We start from the raw sequence: 9,550 nt of genomic DNA on the forward strand, positions 1-9,550 counted from the left end.
TCCGGTCTTGGAAAGTTGATTTTGATTGAGAAAAAAACCTTAGGATCCTATCTTGATTTTGATACACATGTAAAAAAATATACTTATGTGACATTTGAGTTTCTTGATTGCTTTACTGGCTAAATTGAATATGTTCGTATACACAATAGATGAGTACTTCAGCAGTTGAAGTTAGTGGTGAAATAGTCAAAGCAATGTGGGATAAGAGATTGACAGAAATATTTTGTGATATTTGTATTAAAGAGATATTGAAAGGCAATAGGCCTGGTACTGATTTCACAAAAGATGGATGGTTGAAAATAATAACCAACTTTGAGAAAGAAACAGGCAAGGCTTATTCACAAAGACAACTTAAAAATAGGTGGGATGCCCTAAAAAAAGAATGGAAGGCTTGGAAGAAACTTAAAGGCGAAGATACTGGTCTAGAATGGAATCCTATAAAAAAATCGTTAATGCATCGGATGATTGGTGGGAAAGTAGGCTAAAGTTACATTAATAATTCTGAATATTTTTGTTTTTTTCTTATTTATGAGGTTATTGATAATTACTGTTAAACTATCATTTTATATGTAGGTTGTGCCTGAAGCTAAAAAATTTAGAACATCAGGCATCGATCCTGAATGTGAAGGGAAGTTGGACCAAATGTTCATGGGGATAGTTGCAACAAGTGATAAAGCATGGGCACCTTCGTCTGGTACACTCCGTAGTGATTTTTTTTGAGGATGTTAACAATGAAATACCTGAAGAAAATGAGGAAGAAAATGTGAGAAATGATATTCACATTTTAAATGATGTTCAGATTTCAAATGATTTTCACATTGATGGGAACGGTCAAAAAAGAAAAACACCTGAGATATCAAGTTCACATTTTAAAACTGGAAGAAAGAAATCCTCAAATCAAATTGGAGGGGCTGCAATATTGTCCAATCAAATAGAAAAATTATGCAATGCAGCTGACAATATGAGTCAAGCTACATCTAGTTTGACTCTTGTTAGGGATCCATATGGTATTCTACAAGCAGTCAAAGTGCTTGATAGCATGTCAGAACAAGTTCTAGAAGCTAGCCCGCTATACTTTTTCTCACTTAAATTATTACTTAATAAGGACAAACGAATTATGGTTTTTTCAATTAATCCCAAGATTAGAGCTTTGTGGCTTAAGACGGAAATGAAGGATAGTTGAAAAATTTTCGATCTTCTAGGGTTCAGAGATATCTACTATGTGACTAAACAACAATGCTAAACTAGTTTTATCAATAGTTATTTATGTTTGGTTTTTGGATATTGAATTTTTGTTCTACTTATTTATGTGTAATCTAGTTTTATCAATGGCAGTTTATGTTTGGTTTTTAGATATTGAATTTATATTCTACTTATTTATGTGTAATCTAGTTTTATTAATAGTTGTTTATGTTTGGTCTTTGGATGTTGAATTTATGGTCTAATTATTTATGCTTAGGGCTAGTTTTATTAATAATTGTTTATGTTTGATTTTTGGATATTAAATTTATGTTCTACTTATTTATACTAAATTAGGTTTATCAATAGTTGTTTATATATGATTTTGGATATAAAATTTATTCACAAGTGATGAGTATATTTGAGAATTCCAGCGGTGATGAAAGTGATGATGAAAGGGAAAAGAAAGAGATTTTACAAAGCATGGAATGTTTTAACCAATTATTTGTTGTTGCATATTCTTCCGTGCAATTATATTACGAGAAGTATATATTGAAGCAACTATGCATGGACTCAAAACAGTCAGGTGAGACATGGATCTGAGAGATCCTTGATGGTTACGAATCATGTTGTATGATTAATTTTAGGATGTCTAAAATTGTATTCACAAGTTTGTTGAAAGTTTTAGAGACAAGATACAGCTTTCAAACTTCAAGAAACATATCTTCTAGTGAAATGTTGAGAATTTTTTTTATACATCTTGGGCACCGGTGTAAAAGTTCTCCAATGTCGAGAAAGATTTCAAAGGTCTAGATCAACAATAAGTCGATACTTTGCAATTGTGCTTGAGAAAGTATCAAGGATGACCATTGATTTAATTGCATCCCAAGATCCTTTTTTTAGCTTAATACCTGAACAAATACGTAATGATTCTAGATATATGCAGCATTTTAAGGTTAAAATTTAATTTTATATTATTATATTTTAATATTTTTGGTCGACTAAAAATATGCACGAGACTAATATGATTATTTGTTTAGGATTGCATAGGTGCAATTGATGGTACTCATATTGTCGTTATTCTTCCACCAAATGAACAAATTCCCTATATTTGAAGAAAATGTATCCCGACTCAAAATGTTATAGCAGTGTGTAATTTTAATATGTGTTTCACCTTTGTCATGGCTGGATGGGAAGGACCGGGACATGACACTAGAATATTTCTTGATGCAATTCGAGATCCAAAATACAAATTTGCTCACCCACTAAATGGTTAGATATTTCATTTATTTATTTGTTTTTTAAATAATAAAGTATAAGTTCTTAATTGATAATTTTTATAAATAAAAATTCTTGAATTAATTGTTTGTTATATTATGACATGTAGGAAAATATTATCTTTTTTATTCTGGATATCCTCAAATGAAAGGTTATCTTGGACCATACAGAGGTCAACGATATCATTTACCTGACTTCCGTAGAGGTAGACCGGTATCTTGTAAAGAAGAGATATTCAATTATTCACATTCATCATTACGTAGTGTGATTGAACAAACTTTTGGTGTTTTGAAAAAAAAAATGGGCCATTTTAAAGGATATTCCAAGTTATAGTTTTGAAAAGCAAACGATGATCGTTGTTGCTATAGTGACGATACACAATTTTATTCGAAAACATGTCGGCCGAAAGATGCAGATTTTATGGAATACGAAGATATTAATAGGGCATATGAGAATATTATTGATTCAGAAAATGCGCATGGTCAAGAAAGTGATAATGATGATAACGATGATGACGATGATGATGGTAATGATGACGGTGAATCAAACAATTCAAGTGGTTTTGTAATGGAATTAACAAGAGATGCTATAGCTTCTAGTTTAATGAATTCACTTTAAATTGTAAATGTTATTGTAAAATTTTTAGTATTTATATTTGGTATATAAATATTATCCCTTTTGAAACTTTAATCCATATATATATATATATAATATTTTAATTTGTTAGGTTTATGTTTTCTATGTTATGTTAATATCTAATATGAGTTATATATTCAAATTATATTTTAAAATAAAATAATACAAATGTGTTAAAATCATTTTAAAATAATACAATTGTGTCAATATCTAATTACAAATATTTAATGATTATATTTAAATATTAGGTAAACTACAAAAATAGTCACTTTTGTTTGCCTCAACTTACATTTTAGTCACTTATGTTTGAAATGTTACATTTTAGTCACTTATGTTATTATTTTGTTACGAAGTGATCACTTTTTCGTTAAGTTCCGTTATCTCCCTAACGTAATCCTACATGGCAGTCCAACTAGATTTTAAGTTTATCTGTTAATACATACTTTATCCGGCTAAATTATGCATTTGATTTTCTATTAACAGATAATTTAGCTGGATGAAGTATGTATTAATAGATATACTCATACGTCTTCCAAGTTACGAAAGTAAATTGTATAAGGACTTACATAAAAAATGTGTAAACGTTGAGGGCGAATTTTGGATTTTGTAATGCCCAAAAATTTTTGTTTTTGATTCTGTGGTGTTTTGACACAAATATTTATCTGCTTTAGTGGTTAAGTGTTCTGAGTGTATGTGGGAGGTTACAAGTTCAAGCCATGCTTTTGGAAAATTTTGAAAATTTTCTAAGTTAAGCCTCACTCTTGTTCAGGAAGCTTTTATTTAATTGTTTGAAAAAATTATCAGAGTGGGCTTACTGGTCTAGTGGTTAAGTGAAGTGTTGCTGTGTTGGAGGTCTTGTGTTCGATTTTTTGCGATGGCAATGAGTAGTATTTTTGCTTTGAGTTTGGCAAGAGTTGTGCTGAAAGGGATTCTGAGTGGTGGATGTGTAGTGGGAGTTGAGAGAGAAAATTAAAGGATTGGGTTGCAGTGGATAACTGAGTAGTGGGTGGTTGAGATAATGTGGGTAGTGTGTTTGAGTAAATCAGTTTTTTAAATTCTCTCTTTAGAGAAAAACTAATGCTTTTTCCTTTTTATTATTTTTCTTTTCTTTCTCTGTCGTTTTCTCTTCCCCACTTGCTGTTGAAATTCCTTTGAAATTTCCCTCCCTTTTTGCTTTCTTTCCATTTCTTTTTCCTTTGCGACGTAAATCGCTAATAAGTGGTAAGTAGTATATTGGTTGGTATCGTTCTTAGATGATTGTTTTCATTTTTTTTGAGTCTAAAATTCTAGGTTATGATAGTAGCATATCATGTGGAGTAAGGCTCTCGTTGTATTGTTTCGTAATGAATCGAGTCGAAGTGTTGGGGTAAGTTCTAATCGCTCTATGGTTGAGTATTCTGGTTTCGGGTTCGGTTATAGTTCAATTGTTAAATGATTAATTAAGTGGAAATTGGTCGAATATAGGTTCAGAAAGGCTCGGGGATCGATTCAACTTTAATTGAAACCAAGTGTGTACTTGATTACGTAGAAAACAATATTTCAGCGAAAGCCGAAAAACCCACTGTCGACGCTACACAGGTGTGCAAGCCACATGGGCGTATGAGCCCATTTTATCTGAATTGATTGCTAAGGTTGAATGAGTCACCCAAGTCGACTGTGAAATTGACTATTTGAATTATGCACTGAGCATGTTATGAACATGTAAACTAAACGGTATATGTATCTGTTAGATCTGTGATAGCATGTCATTCCATCTTATGTTGCATTGCATTGCATTGGGGTGGGTGATTATATGTGAAGGAAGTGTACTGAAAGGCTCTTAAGCCTAATATACTGGCAGCTCAATTGCAAATTACTGTTTTGTGCCGCATTAGGTACTACCTAGAGTGTAGGGATGGGTGGGTTGATTTAATCCCCGCATGGAGTGTAGGGTTAAACGGAGATGGTGTGTAAATACTGGTTGGGTATGACTTTGTTACTAAATACTGCATGACAGCGATTGATACTGTGATGGGCTAAGGCCCTACTGCATATTTGATACTGTACTGAGATGGGCTATGGCCTAAACTGTTACTGATACTGAAAAATACTTAGGCCCAGGATTGTTTTAACTGTGCACTGTGATTTGCTATTGTTTGTTTTTCTGTCGGATTATACACTGAGTTTATGTAAACTCACCCTTTTGTTTAAATGTGCACAGGTAATCCCCAGATCTAGATGGATCGATGCGGCGGAGGACTCGACGGTGACCACAGTTTTTGGACTTTACGTTCTTTTAATTTATGTTATATGGTTTTATTATTATTGGGATGTAATTTGAGAACTCTTGGGACTTTTGCTTAAATTTGGTTTTTATTTTATTTTTTGAAATTATAACTTCTAGTCGTCGGAAGTTTGGTTTTCAAAAAGCTAACGTATTTTCTAAACTCATGATTACTTAAGCTGCTTTGTTTTAAAAGCTTCCGCAACAAGAAACGTTTTAAAGCAAATGTTTTAAATAAGTAAAACGATTTCCTTTAAAACTAATAAGAGATAAAGAAAAACATTAAACGGAAAAGGGTTTTATCACATCAACATAGTTTTCAAACACCCTATCATGTGACATTGCCAGATTCGGCCATAACGTCTAGCCAGGTTTAGGGTGTTACAGACTTTCTTGTTCCGGGTGTTTGCTTGTTATAAAGTGAAGTATTAAAAATAAGTTTACAATATTACCAACTTTCATTGACTATAAAATCTAGTTGGACTGCCACGTAGGATTACCTTTAGGGAGATAACAGAACTTAACGGAAGAGTGATCACTTCATAACAAAATAATAACATAAGTGACTAAAACGTAACATTTCAAACATAAATGACTAAAATGCAACCTGAGACAAACAAAAGTGACTATTTTTATAGTTTACCTTAAATATTTAAATATAATTTATATATTCTAATTAAATTTAATAAATAATTAATATTTATTACTTAGAATTATTTAAAATTAATATTATATATTAACAATAAGTTATAATAAATTATTTTTATACTATTGCTAAAATATCATAATATTAACTAATTTAAACATTATTTAAATATATATTTATTACATTACAATATCATGTTTAAAATGAACATTTTATTTCTCAAGAGTACTTTTTGATAATAATACCAAACACCTAAATTTTAAACCAAACTTTTCAAAATCACTTCTTATTACTTTTCAAAATCACTTTTCAAAAATATTGCCCATCTAGCGCTTAGGCTCCTCCATCTCCACCTCATCCTTACCTTAATCATGGTGCTCTTCCATTTCCATTTTCTTTTTTTCCTTCGTTTCCTTAGCTTCCTCCAACTCTTTCCTCGCTTCCATCACGTATGCAGGTGGGGTTCCTATTTGGATTGTTGGAGATGGCACCACCATTGACTCTGATGGTTCCCTCCGTCTACTCTCTAACGAAGCCCTTCATCTTGTCAATGATTTTGGTGCTGTTGTCTGGGACTTTGGCACCACCAACAAGGGTGTTTCCTCTGCTTCCTTGGAAGACTCTGGGGAACTCTAGCTACTAAGCAATGGTAGTTCGGTAGTTTGGTCTTCATTTGATCATCCAACGGATACAATCATTCCGACAGAACTTCACTATTGGTAGAGTTCTAACATCAGGGTTGTATTCTTTTCTCTTCAAAAGTCATGGTAGGGGGAGCTAGAAGGGTTTTTGGGTGAAAATTAAATTGTAATTTTAATAATATAGTTTCATCATTTTCATAATTTATATATTTATCATTTTAAAAATTAAATTAATTTTAAGGGCTATAATTTTATTTTATTTTTAATATTTTAAAATTTTAAAAATTTTAAAGAGTTTAAAAAAAATTCCAGAGGGAGAGTGCTTCCAGCCTCCTAGATACGCCTCTAGGTAAGCGAATTTAACTTTGAGATGGAATGATAGTATTTTTTATTGGACACAAGGGTTGAATTCTTCTTTTGATGTAAATTTAACTTTACCGATTTAGGGTTGCAACCTATTGGTATTTTGAGTCTGTTTGATCCTAGTTTGAGTATTAGGGTAATTATGGCTTACAGTAGTGATTATACGAAAGGAAGTAATATTTTGAGGTTTGTAAAGTTCTTCTATGGGTAGTGGGACTATAACAGTTTTGAATCAGTGTGATGTTTTTGGTTATTGTGGGAATATGGGAATTGTAGTTATAGTGATACGAGTCCAATTTGCGGGTGTCCGTCAGAGAATTTTAGGTTGTTGGATGTGAATGTTATGAGGCAAGGGTGTAAGAGGAAAAGGGATATAGAGGATTGTCCAGGGAGTGCTGCTATATTGGAACAGGATCATGCTGAATCTTTTACTTATCCGCCTAAGCTGTCTTCTCAGATCTTCTTTGTTGGGATATCAGCTTGTAGATTGAATTGTCTTGTCACCGCTTCTTGTGTTGCTTCCACTTCTTTGTCGGATGGAGCAGGGCTCTGTTACTTGAGAACTACTGAGTTTGTGAGTGGGTATCAGGTTTGTGGACCAGTATTTTCAAACCCATCTCCTTTTGCAGATAATGATGAGAATGGGAGAGGTTGGAGGGTGCATGCCTGGATTGTGGCTACCATGTTGGTTTTGATTGCATTCGAAGGCAGTTTAAGGAAAAGCTTGGAGCCAGAGGATTAGGGGTAAAGGAGTTTTATCTAATAGAGCGGTTGTGGCAGTGAAGCAACTAGAAGGTATCGAGCAGAGTGAAAAGCAGTTTAGAATGGAGGTTGCAACCATCAGTAGCACCCACCATTTGAACTTGGTAAGATTGATTGGTTTTTGCGCTGAGGGCCATCACAGGCTTTTAGTTTATGAGTTCATGAAAAATGGGTCTCTAGATAACTTCCTTTTTACCACAGAAGAGCACTCAGGAAAGATGTTGAGTTGGGAATACCGTTATAATGTTGCCCTTGGAACTACAAGGGGAATCATGTACCTTCATGAGGAGTGTAGGGACTGCATTATTCATTGCGATATAAAGCCTGAGAACACTCTCTTGGATGAAATTTTCAATGCCAAAGTGTCAGATTTCGGACTTGCCAAACTTATAAATCCCAAAGACAATAGATATCGAATATTGACAAGTGTTGGGGGGCCAAGGAGCTATTTGGCACCTGAATGGCTTGCAAACCTTCCAATAACTTCAAAATCTGATGTTATAGCTATGGATGGTCTTGTCTGAGATAGCGAGTGGAAGAAGGAATTTTGATGTATCAGCGGGCACAAATAGGAAAAAGTTCTCTATATCGGCTGATGAAGAGTTCGAGAAGGGTAATATAGAGGGAATTGTTGATAAAAAGCTTGTTAATCAAGATGTGGACATGGAGCAAAATAACTAGGGCAATTCGGGTTAGTTTCTGGTGAATCCAAGAACAGCCTTCTCAACGGTCAATGATGGGAAAAGTGATTCAGATGCTGAAAGGAATCACAAATATTAAGAGACCGCCAGTACTAGAAGCTGCCATTGAAGGTTCTATAAGCAAAGCCAGCATAAACGTGAGCAGTAATATCAGCATTTTCTCAACTTTTGTTGTTTTTGCCCCCTCTCTCTTCAGCTTCTTCATTGCAAACAGTTGGGGTATTTCATAATGATTAAATTTTAAGTGGGTAAAAATTGTGATTTCAGAATCTCATCAGATTCTCCGTAAATTAAATATGTAAAATGAAATATAAAGATTAATGAAATTAATATGAAAATATATTGAAGATCAATTAAATAATTTAATAAAAAATAGTAATTAAAGTTCATTGATTAAATTGTCAAGTCTAAATACTATTGAGTTTTAATTAAAAATATTTGAGAGCTTAGATATTAATTATCTAAAGGATTAAAATAATTAATAAATCAATTTAGTGGATGAAAAGATGACATTATCATCTTCCTTCCCAAGGCGTAGCCATTAAAAGAAAAAGAAAGAAAACTCAAGCACTCAATCATTAATTTTATCAAGGCAATCAAGTGTTTTTTTTAGAATTTTTTAGATTTTTATTACGGAAGTTTGAATTAGTTAATCTGTGCATTAATTTGTTCAATTAAATAATATTTAGCAAGTTATCATTATAATAAATTGATTATTTTGAGCTTAATTTGAAGAAATTAATGGTTAATAAGTTTAGATTGTGATATAGACTAAATTAGAAACTAAAATAAATGTGTAACATTAGAAACTAAATTGAATAAATTATAAATTGTAACGAAATTATGCTATAGATAGAAATTATATGATTTTAATGAAAAAAATGTGAAATCAAATTTTGATCCGGTGCTAGATAGTGAAAAATACAAGTATCCCGGATATAGGAAATAAATTGAATAAAATGAAAAATATGTTGGCTATGTATTTTAATGTGATTTGGATGTAATATGATATTGTTTTTAATATTGAATTATCGAACATAGTTAAGGACGACGTCAGGCTATCGTTTGAGAAGGGAAAATC

The 9,550-nt window shown here is 32.4% G+C and overlaps 1 protein-coding gene and 1 pseudogene across 1 annotated transcript; both read left to right on the forward strand.

Moving 5' to 3' along the window:
* Positions 1 to 149: 149 nt before the first annotated feature.
* On the forward strand, positions 150 to 1,183 carry LOC108455552 (L10-interacting MYB domain-containing protein-like). The gene is made up of 3 exons (XM_017754100.1): positions 150 to 476; positions 574 to 694; positions 747 to 1,183. Exons 1-3 carry the CDS (start codon positions 150 to 152, stop codon positions 1,181 to 1,183), a joined length of 885 nt encoding a protein of 294 aa, XP_017609589.1.
* Positions 1,184 to 6,648: 5,465 nt separating this feature from the next.
* Positions 6,649 to 8,795, forward strand: LOC108455553 (G-type lectin S-receptor-like serine/threonine-protein kinase At1g34300; annotated as a pseudogene).
* Positions 8,796 to 9,550: the final 755 nt, after the last annotated feature.

Source organism: Gossypium arboreum, chromosome 9 (assembly GCF_025698485.1).
Source record: "Gossypium arboreum isolate Shixiya-1 chromosome 9, ASM2569848v2, whole genome shotgun sequence".
NCBI lineage: Eukaryota > Viridiplantae > Streptophyta > Magnoliopsida > Malvales > Malvaceae > Gossypium > Gossypium arboreum.